The following is a 24,646-nucleotide window of genomic DNA, read 5'->3' on the forward strand; positions in this document are numbered from 1 at the left end:
AACCAGGCCAACCCAGCATCTCACAGTCCCACCGACCGCTTCAGAAACTCATACCCGTCCTTAAGCGCCGCAACAGCCCCCGGATGCCGGTCATACCGCGGATAAAGATCAAACAAATGAACCGCCTTATCCACAATCCTCACCTCAGCCTGGACCCCCCTCGCCTGCAGCTCCTCGACCGTCCGCTGCGCCTGCTGCCATGGAATCAGATCGTCGTCCACCGGGTGCACCAGAAACGTCGGGGTCTTGTAATTGCCCAGCCGTATCTGAGCGAGCGGGCTAATCGATGCTACCTGCTCCGGCGTTGGCGTCGGCAGCATGGGCGTCCCCTTTTTGGTCTCACCGTCTTCCTTGTTGAGCTGCTGAGGTTTCCGCAAACCATGCACAAGCACCTCCACCGTCTTCCCCCGCCAATTCATAAACAACGCAATCCTCGACCGCTTATCCCCCCTCGCCATCCACCCGCCCTTTGCCAGTGCCGCGGCCGGCGGGTTATACCCCACAATCGGCGCGTCTTTCACTCCCTCCCATACGTCCCACTCTTCCCCCTCTTGGATGTCCTCCCCAAAGGGTAGGTTAACCCTTCCCCAACACTCATCCTCATAATCACTAGGACAATAAAACCCCAGCACCGCCTCCGGCGCCTTCAGCCCGGCTGCGGGGGCTGTCCAGCCTAGACTAAGCGCCAACATCCCCCCCGTCGACCAGCCGATTGCTACAACACGGGCCCCATCAACAGACACATCTGGTCTATACCGCCGTGGGGAATTATCCGAGTGCGGGAGGGTATGCCGTGCCCAAGCAAGCGCATCACACACATCAGTCATAGGCCCCTCGAGGAGTGTGGTTTCCGGACAGAGACGGTAGTCGATGCTGATGGGGAGGAAGCCGGCGGTGAGGAGGAGAGTGGTTTGGGTCGGGCGGATGTCGCGGCGGGAGAGGAGGATGTGGCCGCCGCCGTGGATCATTAGAGCTATTGCCGGGGGTTGTGTGAGATGGAGATATAAAAGGGGGGGCTAGAAACGGACGGCCTCACCGACGGGACGGGGTTTGCTGCCGGGGGGATCTAGGGTTGGTGGGTAGTAGATGTCGGCGTGCAGGGCGAGGGGGCCTGATTGTTTGAAGACGACGGTTTCTTGCTGCGGAAGCGGCTCCTGCTGTGGAAGCGGAAGCGAAACCGGAAGCGGAGGATGCGATCGCGGAGACGAAGACGTAGATGCCACGATCAAGCGGAGGATACTTGCTTCTGCACTCCTCCCATCAGACCAATCAACCCACTCAAACCCCGACTCCAACAGCACCCTCTGCCATCTTTCCTCCGACGCCAGGGCGTGACTCCGACCATCCTCAAACAGCCACCAGCCCTCGAGCAGACCAAACACCAAATCAAACCAGAACAGGTTCTGCGTGAGTTCCACCAGACACAGCAGCCCACCGTCGCGCAGCATGCGTCGGATGTGGGTGCACGAACGGGTCAGGTCCCGCGTGGCGTGGATGCAGTTGGTGGAGATGATGATGTCGAACTGGCCGAGTAAATCGGCGCGGGGGGTCTGTTCGATGTCGAGGACGGCGTACTCCATGAAGGGGTACCGCGCGAACTTCTTTTTGGCTGCTGTGATGAGGGAGGAGGAGAGGTCGGTGAAGGTGTAGCGCAGGTTGTGCTGCTGGCCTAGGCCTGAGGCTGTGAGGTGCTCGAGGAGGTGGCTTGTGGTACCGCCGGTGCCGGCGCCGAGCTCGAGGATGCGAATTTCGCCGTGGTTGCGATTCTGCAGATGTTGTGTGAGGGTCTCGGCGAGGAAGCGCGCGAGGAACAGGGTGCCGGCCTTGAACATGGGCGCGTTGGTGTACACGTCTCCGAGCAAGCGGCGGGCTTCAGCGTTGCCGAAGAGCAGGGATATGGGGTCCGCATGGCCGGAGAGACAGTCGGCCAGCCGGGAGCCCGTCGTGTGCAGGAGGGAGTGTTCCGAAACGTGCTGGGGGAATTGTTGGAGGATTTTGGAGTGTAGGTCCGACGAGGTGGTCTGCGGCGTCGGCTGGGATGTTCGTCTGCGAGTTCCCCCGCCGTCGACGTTGACGAGCCCGGCGTCGTCGAGGATGCGGTAGATCTGCGCCATGACCTTTTCGTGTCTCGGCAGGTGTTGGACTGCGGGCAGAGCATCGCCTGGCTGGAGGGTCCTGAGGTCGCAGCCGAGTCTAGCTAACGCCTCGATTACGTAGGCTACTACGAGCTGCGCCTGGTGGGGATACACGTTTTGGCGGAAGCGTTGCAACTGACTCTGTTGGACGACGGTGTCGTATGTGTCTCTGTTGCTCGCCAGCCATTCACTGGCTGCGTCGGCCACGGCACTTCCGCCGAAGTTGCCAGTGGGTGCTTCTTCGTGACGGACTACTCCGTTGACTCCGTTGGTCACGGGCGGAGGAGTATCCAAGCCAGTGGTTTCAGGAGTTGCAAGGCCTACCGACTCGTTCGACTCGTAACCACCCACCTGAAGCTCCAGGCAACGGGACAGTGACTGAACATCGGTGAGCTCCTGCAGCTGGCTGAGCGGAATGTCGACGGAAAAGTGTTTCTTGAGCTCGCCGGCCAGCTCGGTAATCATCAGCGAGTCCACACCGAGATCCTCCAGGGGAGAAGTCGGCTGGATTTCGGCCAACTCGGCACCCAGGACCTCGCTCAGCAGATTTCGTAGCGCATCGAGAAGGCGGGGCTTTTTTACCTCGTCGACTGATTCCGAGCGTGGGACTTGCGGGAGTGTCCCGTTCGGGATGTCTTGAGAATAGGTAGCCCCTTTTACCTCGTCAAGTGATTCCTCCTCAGGCGGCGGCGTGGGAAGAGAACGCGAAGCCGGCCTGGGGCTGCTGCCGTTCAGCTTCGACAAGGCCCTGTACAACGACGACATGGACACTCGGGTGAACTCGGCGTCGAGTATGGCCAGGACGACGTCGCCCGAGACGGGATCCAGGACCAGAATGTCGTTGGCGACGGTGTTTTTGTTTTTGCGCTTGGCATCCAAGTTGGAGTAGACCTTCCAGGCGCCGCTCGCACTTAAGCTAGTGGTAGCCGAGTTGGAAGACTTGCCGGTGTCGCTGTTGTTCAGCCCGGCCATAAAGGTGTCGCTCCAGAGCACCTCCCCGATCGCAGTGCAGACAAAGACGTCGTCGTCGGCTCGGTCTCCAGTCAGGCAGTTGACGTGGATGCCCGCAACCTGTAAAAAGTTGTCGACTGCCAGGGGGTTCGACACGCCTAGTAGAGACTGAGTAGAAGACCCCGGCATAACCACATCCCCAACAACCTCCCCGTTCGCCGCCACAATATCTCTCACCCCCTGATAATGAGCCGCATAATTAACAATCCGGCCAAAAACGCGATAAATAATATCTCCCGACAACCGGTCCGCCCCAGGGGCCAGAGCAACCTGCTCGTTCCGGGAACTGCCCCCCATCAGCCGGCCGAGGAAGCGGAAGCGCGAGGCTACGGCGGTGGAGTCGGCTTCGAGGAAGGAGACGGTGCCTTGGGCGTGGGTGGTTCGCGAGGATGAGGGCGATGGTGTGCCTGAGGAGGAGGAGGAGAAGAGGGAGAAGTTCCATGTCGAGGTGCTACCTCCTTTCTCAGCAGCACCAACAGGGATGAGGGAGAGATATAACCGTCCGTCGGGTTTTAGTGCGAGGGGGGAAAGGATGCGCAGGTTCTCGAGACGAGGCACCGCCTTGTCGGGAGAAGGTTGGAACGATCTGGCTGCGCGAATCACAAGCTCAAAGTACATGGACGCCGGGCACAGGCTCTGCCCCAGCACGGCGTGGCCACTGACGCATGCAATGAAGTCATCGTGAGACGCATCCACAGCGAAGAGGGCCTCGTCACCTGCCTTGCGGTGCTGCTGCCCGGGCACCAAACGCACCAGCGCCGGTGGACCAGAGTCGGCAGACGAGTCCGACTCAGGGGTTGTTGTGTCGACTGCGCCCCGCCGTGCAGGCGCCTCAAAGTCGATCCAGTGCTTGGTTTTTGCGAACTGGTAGGGCGGTAGGTCGACCCAGGTATGTTGTTTCTGATGGGACTGATGGAACGGCCAGAAGGTGGCGGCAGACCCGGCTGTCCAGAGGCTGGTCACTGCCCGTGCCAGACCGGGCCAGGGGTTGTTGTTGTTGTTGTTGTTGTTGTTGTTGTTGTTGTTGTTGCTGCCCAGGTCCAGCGGCAAAAAGACATGTCCCGTCGACGTAGGCAGAGCACGGCGCGCCATAGCAACAACAGGCGAAGCAGAGCCAGCCTCGAGCCAGACGCACCCGGCCGGGTAGCGCTGAGCAATGCGCTCGACGGCGGCGCCGAAGTGGACTGTATCACGGGTGTGTGACGCGATTTGGCTTGCGGCGTCTTCCACGTCCACCGGCTCCCCGACGACGGCCCAGCTGCTGCTCTTAAGGCCTGGCGAGCACATCTCGATGGGGATAGTCGGCGGCCGCCATGTGAGCGACGCAGCCAGGGCTCGGAGCCGGTCGAGAATGGGGTCTGCGAGGCGCGAGTGGTACGCGTGGCTGTTGCTGAGCCGGGACACCCGGATGCTGCTGCTGCTGCTGCTGCTGCTGCTACTCTTCCCACGTAACACCCCCTCAACAGCATCCACAGCCGCCGTCTCCCCCGCCAGCACAACACTCCTCGGCCCATTCCAACACGCCACATCCAGCTTCTCACCAATCCCCCCAGACACACCCTCCAACAACCGCTCAACATCGACTCCCCCCTCAACCCCCTCAACAGCCAGCATCGCACCGGGATCATTCCCCCACAACCCCCCATCCTCAATCAACGCCGCCCGCCCAGTAACCAGTCTTAACCCATCCTCCACATCCAAAACCCCGGCCACACACAGCGCCGTTAACTGTCCGAAACTGTGTCCCAGCAGCGCAGCCGGACGGACACCCGCGTCCAGCCACGTACGCGCGGTGGCGTATTGGATTGAGAAGAGCGCCGCATGTAGCGCGACTAGACCCCCGTTGTTGTTGGTGTCGAAGGGGGATGCGTCAAAGATCCGTGGGATGAGGGGGGGTAGACCTAGGCTGCGACAAGCGGTGTCGCAGCGGGTGAGGTGGAGGTTCAGTGAGTGGGACTGCTCGACGACTTCCTGCGCAAGGTGGATGGTGCGGCCGGTTTGGCCGCCAAAAGTCAGGACTACGGGCAACGGGCTGCTGCTCTTGGGGTCGGCGCGGGATGTCTGGGATAATGCCACGGGACGCGTGCCGGAGGCTAAGGCGTCGAGGTCCTGGGAGAGACCGGAGAGGGTGGAGGACGTCCATGTTGCGATGTGCTGGAAGGAGGGGTTGAGGTTGAGTCTGCGTGCGAGGTGGAAGGCGATGTCCTTTAATGAGGGCTGTGTCTTGGTGCTGATGCCCGCGGGTATGGTAAGCTGTCGGTCGAGGTACGACTTGAGCGCGGCGGCGTAGTTTCGCACACTCTCTGGTGTTTTGGCTGCTATAGCGAGGGGGTACTCAGTCGTATCATTCGTATCGACGTCCGCCGACGAGTCCGCCGAGTCCGCCGAGTCAGAACAGTACTCCTGGAGGAGGATGGCCGCATTGCTCCCAGCAGCGCCATAGTTATTCACCAGCGCCGTGCGTTTCCCCCCATCCACCGTCTCCCAGGGCCTTCGCTGCGTGGCAATCGCCAACTTATCCGGTCCCAGCGGCGGGATCTTGCTGTTCAACCGGGAAAAGTTGGGCTGCTTCGGGATCACCCCGTGCTGCATCATCAGCAACGTCTTGATACACCCCGCCACCCCCGACGCAGCCTCCGTGTGTCCGATCACGTCCTTGACCGACCCAATGGTTACTTCCTGCTGCCGATGCGCTCCTCCCAGCGCGCTGCGGATGCTGGCGCACTCGATCGGGTCTCCTACAGGGGTCCCCGTGCCGTGAGCCTCGACATACGTGACGTCGGAAGGCGCCACGCCAGCGCTGGCCAGGGCTTGCGAATACAGTTCGCTCTGGGCCGCTGAATCCGGAACCGTGATGGGGCTGCAGTTGGAGCCCTGGTTTACCGCTGTACCCAGAATAGTGCCCAGCACGACGTCCCCATCGGCCAAAGCTTGGGCAAGCGGTTTGAGCACCAACACCCCGGCGCCTTCGCCGCGGCAATATCCATCTCCCTGCGCATCAAACGCCCGAGAGGCCCCCGTCGGGCTCAAAAACGAAGCCGCTGCCAGGTTCTGGTACAAGCTGGGGCTGGTGATGAGGTTGACGCCCCCGGCAATGGCGACGGGGCATTCCTTTGTTTGCAGGGCCTTGACAGCGTGATGAATGGCCACCGCCGACGACGAGCACGCCGTATCAAACGTCACCGACGGCCCGGTCCACCCAAAGTGATGGCTGACCTTGCCACTGATAAAAGCACGCAGCGTGCCCGTGGCCGAGAACGCCGTTGCGTTGTCCGAACTGACGTTGGCCTCGTAGTCGACCGAACCAACCCCCATGTAGCACCCAACCCGTTGAGGCTGACCATCGTCACGTCCGCCGGCGTAACCAGCGGACTCGATGGCCTCGTACGCGACTTGGAGTATCAATCTCTGCTGGGGATCCATCGATGCCGCCTCGCGCGCCGAAACCTGAAAGAACCGGTGGTCGAACGCCTCCGGGTCCGATACAAAGTTGCCCCAGAAGGGGCCCTTGGGCTCTCGCCAGAGCTCGTCGGCGCGGAACCGGCTGGGGGGGACCGGCCCGACGGCGTTGCGTCCGGAGGTGATCAGCTGCCAGAACTCGGAGAGAGAGGGGGCTTGGGGATATCGGCATGCCATGCCAATCACGGCGATGGCATCGCCCCGGAATGGCGGTTCGGAGACCGGACGAGGAATTGAGGTCCCATATGTCCCATTCACCCCGTTGACCACTGCCGACTGGCGAGGCAGGGTGGGGGTGGATTTCCCGCCTGCGTTGCCGGGGACCAGGGATCGAGGAACCGCTCCGGGCCCTCCGATAGCGACCATGTTGACGGGCCGATCACCACTCCCTGCAACAGCCGCCCGTACCGTCTCAAACCACTCGCATTTCTGCGTAAGAGTGTTATCTATGGCCATATCCGACAACTCCCCCCGGGTGATGACCCGGTGGCCATCAGCAGAAGCAGTCGATCGAAGCGGCAGAACCAAATGTTCGGCCGTCGGGAACCGGAAATCCTCGTTCTCCCGACACAATGCCTTCAACTCCCGCACCAGTGCCTCGCGGTCCGGCCTGGCCTCGTGGTATCGCCCATACAAACCGACTGGCTGCAGGATCGGGCCACCGCCGTCGGCAAGTCGTTGAGAGAACTCGGCTAGGCGGCCCGAGGGGAGGGTGATGGTCACTCGGTCGACGTCCGTTGCACAAGAAATGTAAGCCTAGGTAATAGGGCCAAGTTAGTCAGACTGTCAGGCTGCCCGTCTTTCATCCTTCACATCTCACGGAAATTCACCAAGTCAATTCGCCAGACACAAAGTTACACTCACTTCCGGGAACGACGCAAGCGTCTCTTCCAAGCACTGCCTTTCAGCCTCCGAAGTCCAGCGCACCGAGTATGCCGCGTTGAGTCCCAGCGATCCCGGCCGTCGCAACTGTTCGTGCTCCCCGAGATCAATCGCCGCTCCGACGCACGCCGCAAGCCGTACGGCGATGCCAGCCAGTCGCGCCAGCTCCTCCTTATTCCGCGCGCCAGCCACCGCCGTCGCGGTCAGGAAACCGATGCAGAACCCCTGGACGTGGATGGCCCCCTGGCGCTGGTCTAGGAAGCGGAGGTGCTCGACAACGTGGGAAATCACCGTCAGCGGAGCGAGGAGGGCGTTGTTAGGCGGTTCACTCGAGGGGATTGCGCCACCGTTGTCGGCAAAGAATTCTGCGAGCTGCTGCAGTCGCTGCTGGATCTCAGAAACTCCTCCTCCTCCTTTGAGTTCGAGGTCCCCCCGGGAGCCGGAGGCCAGGGCCGCGAGGCTGGGACAGGCCATTTGCACTGTGGTCGCCCACTGGGAAGGTAAGTCGCGGACTGCCTTGGCGAGGAAGTCGAGGTTGGGATCGCCTAGGATTGTGGTTCGGAGGTCAGTTAGGTGGGACTCGGTGAGCCGGGTTAGCTGCGGTCCGAAGAGCAGCAGCGATGGACCTGAGGCAAGGCCATCGTTATTGCTGCTGGTATTTGTTGCGTGCATTGTTAAAGCTGCCTGGGTAAGGTAGGCAGTAGGTAGGTATGCCGGGTTGAAGCTTTCTGCTGATTGGTGTATCGTGAAGATGAAGTTTCGTGTAGTTGAAACACTGGCTTCGGTGAGCTTGCTGCTAGTCGGAAACCTTGGGCCGCTGTGAATATGATGGGGCGAGTGGCCGTTGTTTATTAAAAGGCTGTTCTTGAGCCTTTGGCAACATAGTTTTCCTGCCCTAGTTGCTGTGCAAAGTGTGTATGATTACCCAGTTCAGCCTCCTCATCTCGGAGTTGCGACCTTACTATCGCAAGCCCCATGGGCCCATCGCCCTTGACCCGACACAGCGACGACATGTCCGGGTCTTTTTCCTCGTATAGTCCAGACTTGTTCGCCGCCCATACCTTTCAATGAGAATATACCGATATACCGGCGACTTGTTTTCTTCTTTTCCGTTTCGGCCTTTATTTCCCTACCCCGGATTGCCCTTTTCGGATACTCTCCCCCCGTTTCCCGAAGCTCACTGGCCAGATAAGAAAAGCCACCGGCAATACGAGCAATGCGAGTTATGCGAATACCGGGAAATATTTACAGCGCCGGGCCAGGCGACAGTTTGAGCCAGATGGATTAGTAATTTTTTTCTAGTATTCCACCCCTTGCGTCTTGCATTCGAGGCTGGACTGCGATCCCGGAGTCCGAGAAAACGCCTCTACCTTGGACATGTCACATCTACGCTACCTTTTCCCCTTCCACATCCCCCTCAACATTTCCCATACGCTTGGCTCTAGTTCCAGGCTGCCTAGTTCCAGGTTGCCCTTGACCCTTGGTCACCTAACATGTTTGACAGCCGCTCGCAGCCCATAACGCCTCTGGCGTTCGCGGGCCTCGGCCTAGGCCTTCTCTGCTGGGCGTTTCTTCACCAGTTCCGGGTATACTACCGCCTCCGGCATTTTCCCGGTCCCTTCTTTGCTCGTTTCACAAACTTGCAACGCGTCTTCTGGGTGCAAACCGCACGATCTCATGAGATCCATACGCAAATGCACAACCGCTATGGCGACTTTGTGAGGATGGGCCCCAACATGATCTCCATTTCCGACGCGAATCTGATTCCGGCTGTGTATCCTATCCGGCCGGGTGTTCCAAAAGTATGAAATGTGAACAATGGACCCTGAAACCCCTGAAACCCCGAAAAGCCCTGAAAAGTAGTGACTTTGCTAATGTAAAGTCTGTCGGCCTCCACAGGGCAACTTCTATCGGACTCTGATGCCCTACTCGCGCCAGGGATCGGCCATGCCACTCATCTTCAACACACGAGACGAGGCCCTCCACATGAAGCTGAAGAAGCCCATCGCGCCCATCTTCTCTCTTTCGAATGTCCTCACCTTTGAGAAGTATGTGGACCAGATCCTCGACCTGCTGTTTACTCAGCTGGACCAGCGGTTTGTCGGACGCGAAACCCCGTTCGATCTCGGAGAGTGGCTGCAATTCTTTGCCTTTGAAGTCATGGGCACCATGACTTTTTCCCGCCAATATGGGTTCCTGGAAAAGGGATGTGACGGCAACGGTCTGCTGGGGGCTATCTGGAATTATATGAAGACCGCGGCGCCTGTAAGGAGTCTGATAGTCTGATGCTCACTGGCCTCGACTTTTTTTCTTCGTTTCTTTTCTTTTTTCTTGTTTTTTTGGGGGGGCTATTAATTACAGTGCGCTGACCGGATATCCACCGCCTTACTAGATTACTCAAATCCCCTGGTTCGATCTCGTGTGGTACAAAAACCCTTTGGCCGCCGCCCTCCGTCCGACGACGGGGATGCCAATTCTCAACATCGTCCGAAGCGCCATCGAGGAGCGGCAGGCAACCCTACAAAAGAAACCGAAGCCGAAATCAACCGGCGACGACGAGGCTGCTAACCGAGGCGACTTTCTCTCCCGATTCTTTCACGTCCAGATGAAAGACCCATCTGTACCGCCCTGGTAAACACCCATGAAACCTAAACCCAGCGTCTTAAATCCCTCTTGAATCCAGGACTAAACGTGTGTACACAGGGCAGTAACAGCCTGGACATTCTCCAACGTGATCGCCGGCTCCGACTCCACCGCCGTCGTGATGAAAACCCTCTGGTACAACCTCCTCACCCACCCCAACTCGATGCAAAAACTCTCCGACGAGCTCGCACAAGCTAAATCAAAAATAACCCGACCCTATCCCACCTGGACCGAGGTCGCCTCCCTGCCCTACCTCGATGCGTGCGTCAACGAGGCGATAAGACTGCATCCCCCGTTTTGTCTGCCGTTGGAGCGGGTGGTGCCTAAGGAGGGGATGTCGATCGGGAATGGGGACGCCCAGCGCTTTCTCCCCGGCGGGACGGTGATCGGTATGAACCCTTGGGTTGTGAACCGGCATCGCCCGACGTTTGGGGACGATGCGGATGTGTGGCGGCCGGAGCGGTGGTTGGTGGGCGCGGACCGGTATCGTGCTATGGAGGGGAGTGTTTTGACGGTAGGGTCTTCTCTTGACGCTTTTTTGTATTATTGACGAAGTTTGATGGGCTTGATGTCGTGACTGAGCTGAGCTGATCATTGTTGGTGTTGGTTCTAGTTCGGGGCTGGCCGGCGTGTCTGTCTGGGTAAGAACATTGCGTTGTTGGAGCTGAAGAAGCTGACTTCTGCTCTGGTGCTGAACTACGAGGTTTGTGTTTTACTCCACCCCCCTCCTGCACCCTCCCGGTTTTGACGAGAGGCTCGGCTGATGGCTGATGGGCATGATAGACTACAATCTTGGATGCTGCGCAGTTTCAGGTGGAAAATCGTTGGTTTTTTCGTCAGTGGGACTTGCAAGTGACCATCAAGCGACAATCTTGAGTGAGAGCTGCGGTAAGGACCTCTCTCTGTAAAGAGATATCTATATAGGAAGGGTGAAAACGAAGATCGTGATTTGTGTAAATAAAATGTACCAAGTGAGATGAGAGATAAATATAATGACAGACATCGCCTTCAGGAAAGCTCCTTGCCCTTCCAACAACTCATTTGACGATTTCTACCTGCCACTCCAGTTTCCCGCAACCCAATGGAAGATACCGATGTTGTGTGGGTTGCTTGTCCGTTATCTACTTTACGGAGGTACCTATGGTAGGTAGACTTCAGGGGCTACAAAGCTGGGGTAATTAATCAATCGTCCTCAAGCTCTAAGTGTTAAATACCTTCTTCATTGCAATCATAATGTACAGAGATAATGTCCCATATTCTCATACAAACTAACAATCCGAAGCTAGTCAAAATCAATCCACCAAATCCTCGCATCTCCCCGAAGCCGGCACCGCCGACTTCCCCCGATCCACAAACTCCCCCTCCGCCGGGTCCACCAACCCTTCCCTCCCGGCCCTCACAATCGCCTCATACCAATGCCGCGCCATAATGCTATACCCTTTTTCATCCGGGTGCGTCCCGTCCGGTAGCCGCTCCACCGTCACCCCGCGCATTAGCGGCGCTAGCACAACTTTCCTTTTCCCCTTGCCCCCATGACCATGACCATGACTGCTGGCGGCGGCGGCGGCGGCCGACACAACGTTGGGGATGTGCGCATTATACTCGTCAATGAGCGCGTTAACAGTGTCGTTAGCGTTAGGAATCACGCGGGCTACGACGACCAACGCGTCCGGGTTATGCGTAGTAACAAAGTCGACAAGGTTTGCCAATCGCTCAGGAGCCGTAGTGACGTTGACTCCCAGAACAAGGTTGACAGTCCCGGCGTGGAGGAGAATAATATTTGGTTTGCGATCCCGTGGCAGAGTGAGTTCGGGGACGGCGGCGGTGAGGATTTCATCGAGGGTGTGCAGGTTGAAGGCGTCGCTTTCGTTGTTGTCCCAGTTGCCGTTTTGGATGGAGCCGATGAGGGAGACGGGGTTGCCGGTGGTGGAGAGAAGACATTGGAGGTCGCGGCGGTAGGAGTTGCCGCTGGGTTCGTTGTAGCCGAAGGTGATGGAATCGCCGAGGGGGAGGATGCGTAGGGGGGCGCCGTTGGCGATGGGGCCGGGGGAGAACCCGAGCCAGGGGAGTACTGGCCAGAAGATGTTGGAGAAAAGCATGGTGTCACAGTTTTCCGTTTACCGGATGTCTCCCGGATGTCTCAAGTGACGCTCCACGGGATCCGTTTTCGAGATAAAGCTGTCTCATGTCATCGGAACATCGTTGCCCCAGGTGCTCGTATTAGTGCCCCTTGTTAGGGGAAGGTATAATGCACCGAGGTTGACGTGACCCATATCGATTCTACTCGGTGTATATTATAATCATGGATAATTAATCGTGGTGAATGACCGGATAAATACACAGGTACTCGCCGAGGTTGTGGCGGTGAATATCCTAGTATTTCGGCGACTATTTATGCTGTAGTTGCATCTGCGACTTTTTGAGGGGAAAGTTCCATGTATTTTCTTCTAGAATACAATTACCGTGCATATGGAAAAGATAAAGAAACCAATCTTCGATTTGTTTTCTGGGGGGTTTTTCCAGGGATCCCGAGTCAGGCAGGTCGTGTAGTTTCAGCATATGGAGAATAGCATTTGAAGCCGCGGAAGATACGAGCTTTGCTTCACACTTGCTGCAGTGTTGCAGCATGTAAAAATCATGACATACTCATAGTCAGGCACAGTACCTCGCCATTTACCTAACGCTAAGCACCCATTCACCATGACCCTAGTAATCCCTCTTAGGGAACCGCTTCCATGCGTCCGCAAATCCCGCCCCGCGCACAAAGTCCCAATGCTTAGTCCACGTCATAGGCTGGTCGCTCCCAGAGTCAATCATAGCAATCCCCGCCGTAAGAAACATGCCCTGCTTGACGCGGAACTCAGCCCTCTCATCATACGGCCGCGAGAGTTCCTCCGCCAGCGCCGTGGACCGTATCATCTTGGACATGTGCCCGTCGTCCTCGTGGTAGCACGCCCGGTCAAACACCTCAGCCCAGCCCTGGTTTGGTAGCTTCGACTGGTGCGCGCATAGGTAGTCCAGCCGTAACTGCGGCGCTCCCATGCCCGCGTAGGTCATCATGAAGACGCGGCCGCTGTACTCGAGCAGGCGGGCTTTTTGTGCCGCGGTAAATGAGGTCTCTTGTAGGAAGGAGGCGTGGCCGATGCTGGCGGTCAGGCAGTGCAGCAGGTAGAAGTCGAAGGTGCATTGGTATGGCGGCAGCTGGGCGCCGGCGGTGATGTACACTGTAAGGTGTTAGGTATCTTGGTAGGTATCAGGGTGTTGGTAGTAGAACTGCACCCCCGCCAGTCTCCCAAACGAAGGACATACCAGCCGTGTTGATGAGCTCTGCCGTAGCCCGCTCAAGGTCGTCCGGGTCTACCCGCCACCGGGCAGCCAGACGAAGCAGTTCCGGCTTGGCATTGGGCAGCACGCCATCCCGGGCCAGCTCCTTGTCCATAGCCCAGCGGCCCGAGTGCTTCCTCGTCTGCGTGTGGAAGTCCAGACTGGACGCGGTGCTGATCTTGGGGTCCGCGCGCTCCATGTCAATGAGGTCGGCAAGCGGCAGCGGTGGCTCCTCGGCCTTGGCGGCGAGCGCCTCGGCCTCGGCGAGATACTCGACGTACCACATGTCGTGATGCACCGCGGCCTGTGCTAGGCCCTCGGCCAGCAGAAGGGGCTGTCGGAACTCGAGGGCGAGGCCGATATGGATCAGCCCGTGCACATAACCTAAGATGAATGTCAGCATTCTTGAAAAAGGTCATCCGCGTCTAACCCGTCACCCACTAGAGGCTTAGAGCTGGAACTTGCCCATGTAAATGCGGATCATCATGTCGTTGGCAATCGGTCCGCCTCCGACCAGATACTTCTGCAGCACGGCTTGGTAGCCGTCGCGGTTGATCTGGCCCAAGAAGAACTTTTCAAAATTGCGAAAGTTCTCCTCGCGGCCTAGGCACTTGGTGAAAATCACGTCGTCTTCCAGGTCCTGCACGAGGGGATCCACGATGATCATGGCGTCTCGCATGTAGCGTGTGTTGCGCTTGTGCTGGGAGATCAGCACCTCCGGCTTGGCTCCCAGCGCCCACAGCGTCAGGTCATGATGGGCGATATGGTTATGCAGATATACCTTATGTGCGTGATAAGCTTGTGAGGTTTCGGGGGAATTTTCGCTCCGTCCGTCGTGCGGTACTTACACCCATGTGGTCCTCAGTGGTGAAGAATATGTGGTACTTCTCATTGTTCTCCTTGAGCAGGGCCGTGGTGGTTGCAGCACTCTCTTCCGTCAAGTTCGCTGCGTGGATGAGGCCAGGCGTTTTCTCCACATCGATCACGAATGTATCTGTCTGGAGCATCTTGGTTTGTTATCCCACTGGTTCTGCGTTTTGAATTCTCGGTCTTCAGGGAACAATAAACGACAAATAAGCAGTGAATTACAACTTTACAAGAGCAAATGAGCAATCTTCAATGAAGAGCAGTGTGGGTTATGAGGTTGACTTCGACCTGGTTTCCCGAAGCGTCCGGGCATTAAAGTCCGAGTGTGATTAAGGTACAGTAATGTGAGACTCATCCCACGGTGTAACAGCTTCTCCTCATGTAAGCAAAGAGTCATGTGGAATGGGGATTTGACTATAGCAGGAATCGGCGACTTTCTCGCCAAGTTCTTTCTAATAGCCTGGCAGCTCTTTCCTTGTTTGGCCCCAATTACCATCTAAGTGATACGTTGGGGTCGTATTGCGTTCTTACGCGCGTTTTCCAAACTCATACATGTACATATATGCATGCATATAGGCGTCAATGTTTCCCAAATCATTATTCAGCGTCTTGATGTATAATTGTGCAACTATCCAAGTATGGAACTCGATTAGCAACGCTCCCGTCCCGGGTTTAGTTCGCTGCCCGGACCAATACTCGTTTACAAGCATCAAATACATCAAATCTTTGAGAAGTCAGCTTCTAGTCACTTAGAAAAACGGGATCGTGAACTATTGTAAATCGGGGAACTTACCCAAAGTCGTGCTGGTATCGCTCAGGGAAACTAGTCGGGACGGCTGCTCAAGGAGGGTGGTAAACGGTGATATTAGCTTAGGTTCCGTACACAGCGAACTAATTACCGCAGAGCGTGAAAAGTACTGAGGAGACCAAAGAAGGTTGGGACTTGGAGGATAATTACTCGGATTCAGGGGGTCGGCAAACTGCCGAAGCTCCTCCTCTACGGCTTTCTCCTTGCCCAGCCGCGTCTTGGACAAGGTCTGGACCCGGGATGCTCGCAGGCGGCGAACCTCCTCAAACAAAACGAGGCGTTCGGACAGGGCCGCCGCGGACTCGACGCCTGTGAGAAGAGCGCCCAACGCCCCGGCGTCCTCGATGACCTGGTTGGCGCCCTGACCTCCGAAGGGAAGCATCTAACAATTTTTAGCGGGCGACCTGAAACGTGTTAATTACTAGCAACGGGAGAGTTCTCACAGGGTGGGCTGCATCGCCAATCAGTACAATCTTCTGCCGATGCCAGGTAGGAAGAGGGTCGTGAATAGGCAGCGGCCAGTCGGTGACGCTGGGCGCTACTCTGGATTTCCGCGCTGTCAGCAACTGAGCAAACTGCCCAATGCCGCTCTCGTGGAGCCGTTCTTACTTGATGATCTCTCTCAAGCTGGGGTGGAAATGCCCAAACTCATTCAACATAAGTTCCTTCAAGTCTAGAGGTAGCGGGCGTTAACTAGTCAGCTTTGCCATTTCATACTCACCCCCCTGGGATCCTGTTTCTCAGGATTTCTCAGGATTTCTCTCACCTTCTGGAGCACACTCCTGTTGTGCCGAATGGATACCCACGAAGTTTTGCACCTGCCCCCTAATTATTCAACGTCAAAACACAACCCTTGAGCTCAACGCCCCAACAACAACACCTCCCCCTTCAAACCTGACGAGGTAAACCGAGCAATCGGCGCGACTTACCCTTGACAATCGTACCACACCAGATGGCGCTCCGACTCATGCGCAGTATCCGGGTCCGCAAACACAGTCGACCCATTCCCCTTGACCTTGCGCAGCTCGCCAAAGTGCGGATTTCCCTCAAGCATCGCCGTAGGGATGAGGAACCGAAACGCGCTGAGTCCAGAAGGCGTTACGCGGGCAGCTTCGGCTTCGTCCCCGAGCACAACGCCGCGGAGCACCGAGTGCAAGCCGTCCGCTCCCACAATAAGATCCGCCCCGGCCAAGACCTCACCGTCCTCGAGTTCCACCGCTCCCCGCGCCGCGTCAGCTCCCGCTACGCGAGCGCCTGTCCGCAATGTTACCGTCTCAGTCTCAACCCCTTTTCCAACCCCAACCTTAGCCCCAGCCTCCCCCACGTCGTCGTCGAGTAACAGCCGCATCAACTCCCCATGCAAATCCGCCCGATGCACCGTATGCAACCCGGCCCCAAACCTCCTCCGCGCATCACTAAGATCCGTCCGCGCCAGCGGCGCCAGCGTGGCACCGTCCAGGACCTCCCAGCAGGTCATTTCATCCGCTCGGGCACGTTGGAAGTCAAACCCCAGCGCGGATAGGACGTGTTCGCCGTTGGGGGTTAGGAGGAGCGCGGCGCCTGTGGTGGGGGTGGTGAATGTGGATTTTTCGAGGAGCTGTTTTTTCGGGGGGAGGGTACCGGTGGTTAGTGCTTGCTCTGTCTGTTACCTGGATGGTGTTTTAGGTGGGTAAGGTAGGTAGACAGCTCAATATCTGGCTGTCTGGCTGTCATGATACTACAGCCCTATCCGTGACATGGCATGGCATGGCTGGATAAGGACTAAGGAGTTAAGGGGTAGCCTCACTGACCTGGACAGAGTGGCCGGCCTGACGCAGCGCAATGGCCGTGCAAAGGCCGCCGATGCCCGCGCCAACGACGATGATCTTGAGAGGCATATTGGGATCGACCCGGACCGACTTTTTTGGTGGGAGGGACTAGGACCGAGGGAGCGTTTCAATAGTTACCACAAGTAGCGCGCGCTCGGAACACCCTGGAAAGGCACCAGGTAATTAGGTGAGGAGATCCATAACGGTGCGTCTTTTACTCGACTCGTATGTACAATAATACACGGCGGTTGGTGTCAGAGTCCGAATCCGAAGTTTCGACACCGGCGGCCGGTGGCATCTCCTCCTCGGGTTACACGAAGTCACGTCATTCTATCAGGCCGCCCATATCGCAAAAGGGTTGATTTAGTCGGAGGCTTGTCGGCGTATTTTGTTTTGTTCGGCGATTTCCTTCCGGCGTTTTTCTTTTTTTTTCCTTTTTTCCTTTTTTTTTGGGCCCTTTCGCTCCTCCGGGTCTTCCCTCCCGAATCTGGTTTTACCCGGTTCATTATCTATCGGAAGTAACTACCGGTACTTTTGTCAGCCTCAAACCCGTTAATCAGTCCGACAAGTCGAGGGCGGGTGACATTTCTTTGGGCATTGTAATTATTGGCTGGCGGCACGAGCCGCACCGGCGACCTTCACTGGCCTTGAACACTGTTGCGGGCAACGCACTGAAATGAGTGGTGATATTGTATTTTGTCTCTTGTCACTTATCTGTAAAATATGGAAAAAAACCAAACCCTCCACCCTGCTGGAAAATGCAGGCCAAGACGGTGCTGGCAGCTGCTGAGAGTGCTGGGCCAACTGGCCCACACAACATACATTTATTAAGAGTCAGGTGATCCTATGAACCATGTATTATTTACAATACAGGCCGAAAAGAATCTACCCGCCGCTTTGTGTAAGGGTTGTATTGGACAACAAAGCAACCCTGGTATGAGCTGCTGTCACCATGATACTCAGATTACCCCTGATATCTAGTCCCTTCCCCACGGTCCCCCGTGCCCCTTTATCATTGCCCCTCGGCGAATGGCCGCAAGTCCTCCTTCATTAGCTCCATAATGCGCTGCAAAGCGTGCAGCAGAGATTCGATATCCTCGAGCTCCAAGCTCTCCGGTGTGGGCGGGTCTCTGGATACCCCCGCCAATGCGGCGTTAACGTTCCCGTCGAGACTGAGCAGTGATTCCAGAGAGGCACTGCTGCCGGTTCTACTCCTGCTCATGTTATCATATTCGCTGTATTCGGAATCTGACCTGGTGCATTCCCATAGGTAAAGTGACGCGGCTTTGATTTCCCGCAAGGCGCTGCGGATCGCCAAGCTGATGACTTCATTCTTGGTCTCCCCTGTCAGCTGGAAGTTGCCGACGGAGACTCCTATGTCGGAAACCACGGGGGCCACAGGGGAGCGTTGCCACGTTGCCGCAGAGCCGCGGGGCGTACCATCGGCGCGCCGGTGGCAGGCGGCACGGAGCTTCTGGACCGAGGAAAGAAGGACACGGATGCTCATGGCGAACAGCATAAGCACATACCGGTTGTTTTCCTCGCCTCTGCACCTCAGGCACCGCATAAAACTGTCCCAAGGGCCCTGGGCCAACTGGACTCCGTGCAGGACGCTGTCGACAGATGGGCTGGCAGCCTGCGAGTCCCGGAGGTCTTCCAGCCGGTAAACCAACCTGACTTGCTGCCGAAGACATGAACATTTAGGTAGTTCCCCCGTTAGAAAGGCTCTCGGGGAAAATACCGGGCTCGGCGAGTTCGGTGCGCCTGTGGCCGAGCTGGCGGGCACGAGGCTGTTCGCGTGCCCTTTGTGGCTGTCTTGGGCCGCAAGAGATCTCTCGGAAGTTACGGCTTGGTGGCGACCCTTGAGAGGTCCTGGCGCTACAAGATCCTATTTCAAATGCATGACTTAGTTAGACCCACTACGATGAAAAGAGCGAGATGTTTTGATGTGTGCCTTACAAGGCTGAACATGCCATCCATACCCGATCCCTCCCCAACACCGATCGAGTCCATCAGAGAAGCCAGGTCCGGACTGAAGACTGCCTGGGGGCTGTGGTCGGAGACGAAGTCGAGGAATTGCTGCCCATCGTCGCTCCAGGTGAGGGCTCGCTGGCCGTCGTCGGACCCGGACCCAGGCCCGGGCCCATGCTCGGTGATGGCTTCTCCATTGCTCCCCTTTCCCTGCTCAGCCTGCTGCAATAGCGTTCGTTTGTTTTTGCTGCCCTTGGGTCGGCCGAGGCGATTTGTGACGCTATAAACACAGTTCGACTGAGAGACGTGACAGGGGACGCAAGGATTGCCTCCTGAGCACTTGATCTTGCACTGATGGCAGGTGTCGCAGGCAGAGCGCAGTCGACCGGCCGGCTTTGAAGGGTGCTTCCAGGCCTTGTTCCGTCCGACTGCCAGCTTTTGGACGTGGGGCGCTGGGGTTGAGAGAGACATGGGGTAACTAGGAGTAGGGCCTTTCGTTCCGGCTGCCGGTCTGTGGTTCCTCCCGCAATGGCGCGGCCCGGTTGGATCATGGATGGGGAAGATAGGGGACCTACTTTAAGAATCTCATCTGCGCCGCATTCTCACAGCGCCCCCATTAGGAGGACCCCCACCTTCCCTGTGGGAGGGTAGGGAATGGTGGGGAGTGTCGTATCGTGCGTTCGATCCGACAGGCTTGCAACGTTTAGGTTCTCGCTTGTCGCTAAATCACTATCGTTTCTGTGGAATTAATCCGCTGCTTACGCCCACAGGTGTGCATTTAACTGGTCGGAATAGCCCGCTTACTTCTGCAAGTGCGGTCGGTTCCATGGTGCTGCTCATGCATGCAAACACGGTACAGCATCGGCCGCCGTCAGATCCGCAAATGCGTCCGTCATCTGCAGCCGCCGATCACCATCCAATCTCAACCACGGAATTAGTCCGCCCATGCCATTTTAAACTTTCCACGTCCCATGCGACCGGCCCATATAGTAAGTCGAGGCGGCCAGCAGGCCCGTGCCTATCAAGCAAGTCGCGACGGCAAAGATCTGCAGCCCGGAGTAATCTGTGTCGCCTTGCCGGTTCAGAATGGCCCCCATGATTGGGAGGCCAGTCAAGGAACTGTTCAACGTATCAGGGTGTCAGCAGCCCAGCGTTCTGCAAGAGACGAGTGTCGGAGAGTTTCTTGAGAACACATGGCCCCGGCAGAAAGAAAGGGACAGAGACAGCTACTAACCTCACTGCGATAATTGTCTGGAAAGTTCCAAACCGCTGACCCAGAGTGTCCAAGCTACCTGATTTGGCAACACAGGGCATGAGCAAGCAGACGAAGGCGCCACTGACAAAGCCGTACACAAGGGCGAAGACGATGATGCCCGCTTGGGACGTGTGGTAATTGAAGGGCAGCCACAGAGCCAAAATGGACGCGCCCGTCAATAGGCCGGATACGGTCAGCACGTTGAAATGGCCGATGCGATCTCCCAGATGAGGAGGCAGGATGCGGCCCGGGATCGAGGCGGCGCTATTGTGTGGGGTTGACTGGTTAGCCCATCTCGTCCGCAAGTTTCCCTCCTCCTTGTCGCCGGACTCAGGGACAATAAAGGCCTACTTGATGATGGAGATGAGGTAAAATGACAGCTCGGGCGAGAAGTCGCGGCTCAGGGCCATGCTCGAGATGAAGTCGAAGGGCGCCCACAAGCCCCACCTGTAAAAACAGCAGCAGTGCCGCCACTCGTTAGCAGGCCGCTAAACAAGGGAAGTCGGGAAATCCCCCAGTCGCCAAGCCACCTTGGCGCCATCGTATCGCGGGACTCGGGAGAAGCCGAAAGCTTGGCTTGACGACCGGGGGGTGGCCCTGAGGGGCGGCTTACATGACAAAGAAGGAGCCAAAGGTGTACAAGGCGAACTGTTTCTCCTTGAACAAGCCGACATCGAACCATTTGGCGTCCCTGTTCCACTTCTTCCGCGGCATACGCGAGCGCACGGCGAAGCACGACAAGGCAAGCAGGATGCCGATAAGCAGGGCGGTGTAACGGACGGCGCCGTAAAAGCCGACACGCTGCATGACACGATCTAAGAAGACGGGGAAGATGACGCCGCCAAGGCTGCTTCCGGTGCTAGCGATGCCCGTGGCTAGGCCGCGGCGGCGAACGAACCATTGGCCGACGCACACCATGGCAGCTGTGAAGACCCCACCTGATCCGATGCCGAACCCGAGGCCCTGTGCCAAGAAGATTTGGTAATAGCGGTCGGCCAGGCTCGTCATGCACAGCGAGAAGACACACATGAAGGCGCACGGGTACAGGACGGGAGCCGGCCCGTATGTATCGATGAGGCGGCCAAAGAGGGGTCCTGGCGCCCACATGAGGGCCAGCTGTGCCGCAAAGATCCACGCGATATCGGACGGCGTGTAGTCCCGGAGTATGGTTTGCTGATACGTGGCTTGAAATACGCCGATTCTGTAGGTTGTGATGCTCGCGTGAGTTGAGTTGAGCTTCACATAGCATCTTCCAGGCCGTCATCAGATTTTCGTCGAGGCAGGGCCCACTTACGCATTCAAGAATCCGAAGCTGCAGAAGAGGCAGACAGTGGCGCCGGCAACGCAGAGCCAGCCCTGGAATCCCTCTTCTGGGGGCAGTTCAGGCTCGTTGGGGTCCGTTTCGGCCGGGGTTGGTTCCGGAACCTTGTCCGAGCCGGTCTCGATCTCTTCGCTCATGGTGGCTTCGGCAGACATTTTTGAAGGTAAGGCTGAGGCCGTAAGATGCTGCAAAACGATTCTTGTTGGAAGCTAGCTTGTAGAAGAACCGGAGAGCAGAACTGAAACTGGGAGTGTCGTCAAGTCAGGGTCGAAGTGATTCACCCTCCTTTTTGTGTTTTTTTTTGTTTGTTTTTTTGCTTTCTTCCCAGGGCCGTGCAACACGGGGCAAGCTGCGCGATGAGTGACTTCAATCGAGTGAGCAGCCCTCAGAAAATGGGAAGCTGGCGGACAGCAACAGATCGGCAGCTACTGCAGCCACGAACCGGAGACTTGTCAAGTTATTGCCTCGCGGGGATCGGAATGCCACCCTACCTTTATATGGATATGGCCCGTCATCCCGCCGCCAGCCCATCTTGGCGTCTTGCGGCATTCCAAAGTGTTGCAAACTCTGTCAAAGAAATGTTTTGTCAGCAATAAACCATGGAAGACGGGCAGATATGCTGTACAGCTGCATCAAAGTGGGGGGCGGCAGGAACGAGCGGCGGTCGACGGAAGGAACCATGCAAATAGTGAGGATTGCAATTCCCTAAAATGAGCTAAATGACCAGCCGTAGGGAGGAGCAACCGCCAGTTCCCTTCATCGTATTACCTAAATGGGCTAATCCGCCCAAATTAAGAAATAGGCTTACTTAGTTTGGACAAGCATTACCAATCCGACCCGACAGAGGGCCGACAGGCGGCCGCCTTGTCGGCCGCCTTTCCGCCATTGTTCCCGCCTTGGCCCTTGCGGCTTTGCCTTTCTCACCTCATCGTCACCGGAGCCTACAACATCTAAGGAGTTAGGACCTACAAGATGAAAATTTGCTTTCGCCTTTAAGGCACGACTGCCTCGTGCCCTCAACAATCCGACATCCGACATCCGACATCTGCCATTCGCTCGCCGCCTCCCGTCCGAAATGGCGGCCGCTCATGCCGCCTTCGTGTGTTTCACTTGCAAAGCCCGGAAGAAGAAGTGCGACAAGGTCTTGCCATCCTGCGGTTACTGTAGTGGGTAAGCCAACGTTACCTAACCTTGCATCGACGGGAACGGCACCGATGATCGTGCTCTGAAATGACAGCGTTCCAGCAAACGGGTACATTGTACCTACGCCTCCCAGCTAACACCATCGACCGAGATTGGGCCAAGGACCCCGAGCACAACCACAGACACAGATATCGGCACAGGCACAGGTACAAGCCCCGCCGCTCGCCATGTGTCTGTCCTACGCTCTGCACCCTTGGCGGCCGACGTGCGTTTCACGTTGAACACGATCCCAACCGAACCGTCGGCGGCCGCGGTGAGCCTCTATCTCGAAGCCAACCGCCTCATCCGTGCTACCGGCCAGTTCCCCGACGAAATTTACACCCGGTACCGGCTCGGCATCCATACTCACCTACCCGTCATTTGTTTAGAGACGTTCGACAACAATCTCTTCACCCTAGCAACCGCTCCGACGCCCCACTTCTCCGTCCTGCTTGTTGCCATATGCTTGATAACCTACCTCCCCGAAGCGGTCCCGCAACCCGCAGGGGCTGGCGCCCGATCCACCATTGACCGGACCACTCTTCACCTCGCTGCCCGGTCCCTTTTTGCCCAGGTCCGAGTATCGTCCCCGCACTCGGTCCATCTAATCCAAGCGGGCCTGCTTCTAGCCGTCTACGAATATGCCCGGGGCCATGCTGATGACGCCTTTACCTCCCTTGGCGAATGCACCCGGATGGCCTATGCCGCCCATATCTGGCGTAATATTTCCCCACCTCGGCCGCCAAATGCCAATCTCGAGGATCTGCCAGGGCATTCGGCCTCCTCGTACTTAGATGCCGAAGAAGCAACCAATACTTGGTGGGGACTCATCATCTGCGAGCGGTAATGTCGTCGTTTTTTCAGCAATTCCTTGGGTGATGCCGTGGCGGGCCTCTAACTGACTGCGACAGTACTATTTTCTGCGACATAACGGTCCCCGAACAACCGTTGCTCACCGTCGTCCCCAGTGCAAACGCCCCGCTGCCCAGCGAGCCCGAGGCGTTAGCCCAAGCTGCCCAACATGGCATTCCAGAACTCGGTTTGAAACCGAATAGCACTGTCTCTTCCCTAGCGTCGGACGAAGTCGGTGGGTTTGGTCGAGCCGCCCAAGCCGCTCTTCTGCTGGATCAGGTCTTGAAGAGTTTTCAAACCCCGAACCTCGACGACCGGCTGGTCCAGCTCGATGGACTAGATACTGCTCTCCGGACCTTCTTAACGGTGGTACTGGAGCAGTCCCACGGCAAGCCGGGCCCCTTTTGCGGCGCAATATCACTGGCTATCAGGTTAATTCCACCCCCCGAACTTTCCATGACCAGCGTGATGATTGTCTTGCTGACCAATTCATTTCGGAGAACCAGAGCCCTGTTTACGCTTCACTTACACATCCTCGACCAACCTCGGCAGACAGTGAGCGCCAAGTTCAAATCACTTGACCAATGGCGCGGAGGCTCACGAGCGGCTCTTGATACAATCATCAAGATGGTTGTCGACATCGCCGATTCCCACGATCATGTTCCACCGGAACGAATGGATTCACTCCCACCCAGCTTTTGCTACGACGTCATTTTAGCGCTGCGGCACATTCATACCAAACCACAAGTGGATACCTGGCTGCGGGAGGCCGAGGAACGGCTCCAGACCTCGCTCGATCGATTTGATCTCCGCTGGGGGGTCGGGGCCAGGCAGCCCTGAGACGACATATCCCGTTCGAAAGGATCTTTAACGGCTATCCCCCCTGTGACAGAGGTATATGATGAGATAAAGACCATTCATCGCGGCAGCCGTCTTGAGATTGTTCTCACCAAGGTTCATGGTTTGCAGGCAGTCTGAGTCAGCGTTCAAGATGAGGCCCCCACCGAGAGCAGCAGAGCCCTGAGGCCCCGAATAACCCAGGCGGCGGTAGCATCTCGGCCGAAATCGGCATTGATTCTCTTGCTCTATTTGCGTCCACGTGGTACGCGCCCCTGGGCCTCGGGTGGA

The 24,646-nt window shown here is 57.3% G+C and overlaps 8 protein-coding genes across 8 annotated transcripts; 2 read left to right on the plus strand and 6 right to left on the minus strand.

The window, feature by feature from the left end:
- Positions 1 to 20: 20 nt before the first annotated feature.
- On the minus strand, positions 21 to 8,159 carry C8A04DRAFT_32340 (polyketide synthase; the record flags this gene model as incomplete). Its single annotated transcript, XM_062782065.1, has 3 exons — positions 21 to 973; positions 1,037 to 7,361; positions 7,470 to 8,159. 3 exons carry the CDS (start codon positions 8,157 to 8,159, stop codon positions 21 to 23), a joined length of 7,968 nt encoding a protein of 2,655 aa, XP_062633503.1.
- Positions 8,160 to 8,980: 821 nt separating this feature from the next.
- Positions 8,981 to 11,006, plus strand: C8A04DRAFT_32341 (cytochrome P450; the record flags this gene model as incomplete). The annotated part of the gene is made up of 6 exons (XM_062782066.1): positions 8,981 to 9,289; positions 9,387 to 9,752; positions 9,880 to 10,118; positions 10,191 to 10,644; positions 10,744 to 10,833; positions 10,914 to 11,006. 6 exons carry the CDS (start codon positions 8,981 to 8,983, stop codon positions 11,004 to 11,006), a joined length of 1,551 nt encoding a protein of 516 aa, XP_062633504.1.
- A 416-nt stretch (positions 11,007 to 11,422) lies between these two features.
- Positions 11,423 to 12,229, minus strand: C8A04DRAFT_15208 (SGNH hydrolase-type esterase domain-containing protein; the record flags this gene model as incomplete). Its single annotated transcript, XM_062778394.1, has 1 exon — positions 11,423 to 12,229. The coding sequence occupies one exon, from the start codon at positions 12,227 to 12,229 to the stop codon at positions 11,423 to 11,425; it is 807 nt and encodes a 268-aa protein (XP_062633505.1).
- Positions 12,230 to 12,836: 607 nt separating this feature from the next.
- C8A04DRAFT_40149 (oxidoreductase AflY) lies at positions 12,837 to 14,461 on the minus strand (the record flags this gene model as incomplete). Its single annotated transcript, XM_062784845.1, has 4 exons — positions 12,837 to 13,354; positions 13,440 to 13,838; positions 13,920 to 14,235; positions 14,303 to 14,461. The coding sequence occupies 4 exons, from the start codon at positions 14,459 to 14,461 to the stop codon at positions 12,837 to 12,839; spliced, it is 1,392 nt and encodes a 463-aa protein (XP_062633506.1).
- Positions 14,462 to 14,848: 387 nt separating this feature from the next.
- C8A04DRAFT_32344 (uncharacterized protein) lies at positions 14,849 to 17,006 on the minus strand (the record flags this gene model as incomplete). Its single annotated transcript, XM_062782067.1, has 9 exons — positions 14,849 to 14,949; positions 15,026 to 15,045; positions 15,115 to 15,157; positions 15,280 to 15,511; positions 15,573 to 15,672; positions 15,739 to 15,802; positions 15,896 to 15,954; positions 16,059 to 16,726; positions 16,920 to 17,006. 9 exons carry the CDS (start codon positions 17,004 to 17,006, stop codon positions 14,849 to 14,851), a joined length of 1,374 nt encoding a protein of 457 aa, XP_062633507.1.
- A 943-nt stretch (positions 17,007 to 17,949) lies between these two features.
- Positions 17,950 to 19,379, minus strand: C8A04DRAFT_15219 (uncharacterized protein; the record flags this gene model as incomplete). The annotated part of the gene is made up of 2 exons (XM_062778399.1): positions 17,950 to 18,825; positions 18,897 to 19,379. The coding sequence occupies 2 exons, from the start codon at positions 19,377 to 19,379 to the stop codon at positions 17,950 to 17,952; spliced, it is 1,359 nt and encodes a 452-aa protein (XP_062633508.1).
- Positions 19,380 to 19,861: 482 nt separating this feature from the next.
- On the minus strand, positions 19,862 to 21,621 carry C8A04DRAFT_40152 (major facilitator superfamily domain-containing protein; the record flags this gene model as incomplete). Its single annotated transcript, XM_062784846.1, has 5 exons — positions 19,862 to 20,027; positions 20,143 to 20,427; positions 20,515 to 20,610; positions 20,777 to 21,364; positions 21,458 to 21,621. The coding sequence occupies 5 exons, from the start codon at positions 21,619 to 21,621 to the stop codon at positions 19,862 to 19,864; spliced, it is 1,299 nt and encodes a 432-aa protein (XP_062633509.1).
- A 938-nt stretch (positions 21,622 to 22,559) lies between these two features.
- Positions 22,560 to 24,358, plus strand: C8A04DRAFT_15211 (uncharacterized protein; the record flags this gene model as incomplete). Its single annotated transcript, XM_062778395.1, has 4 exons — positions 22,560 to 22,654; positions 22,730 to 23,509; positions 23,635 to 23,949; positions 24,025 to 24,358. 4 exons carry the CDS (start codon positions 22,560 to 22,562, stop codon positions 24,356 to 24,358), a joined length of 1,524 nt encoding a protein of 507 aa, XP_062633510.1.
- Between the last annotated feature and the right edge of the window lie 288 nt (positions 24,359 to 24,646).

Source organism: Dichotomopilus funicola (genome assembly GCF_033296635.1).
Source record: "Dichotomopilus funicola strain CBS 141.50 unplaced genomic scaffold C8A04scaffold_86, whole genome shotgun sequence".
NCBI classification, from domain to species: domain Eukaryota; kingdom Fungi; phylum Ascomycota; class Sordariomycetes; order Sordariales; family Chaetomiaceae; genus Dichotomopilus; species Dichotomopilus funicola.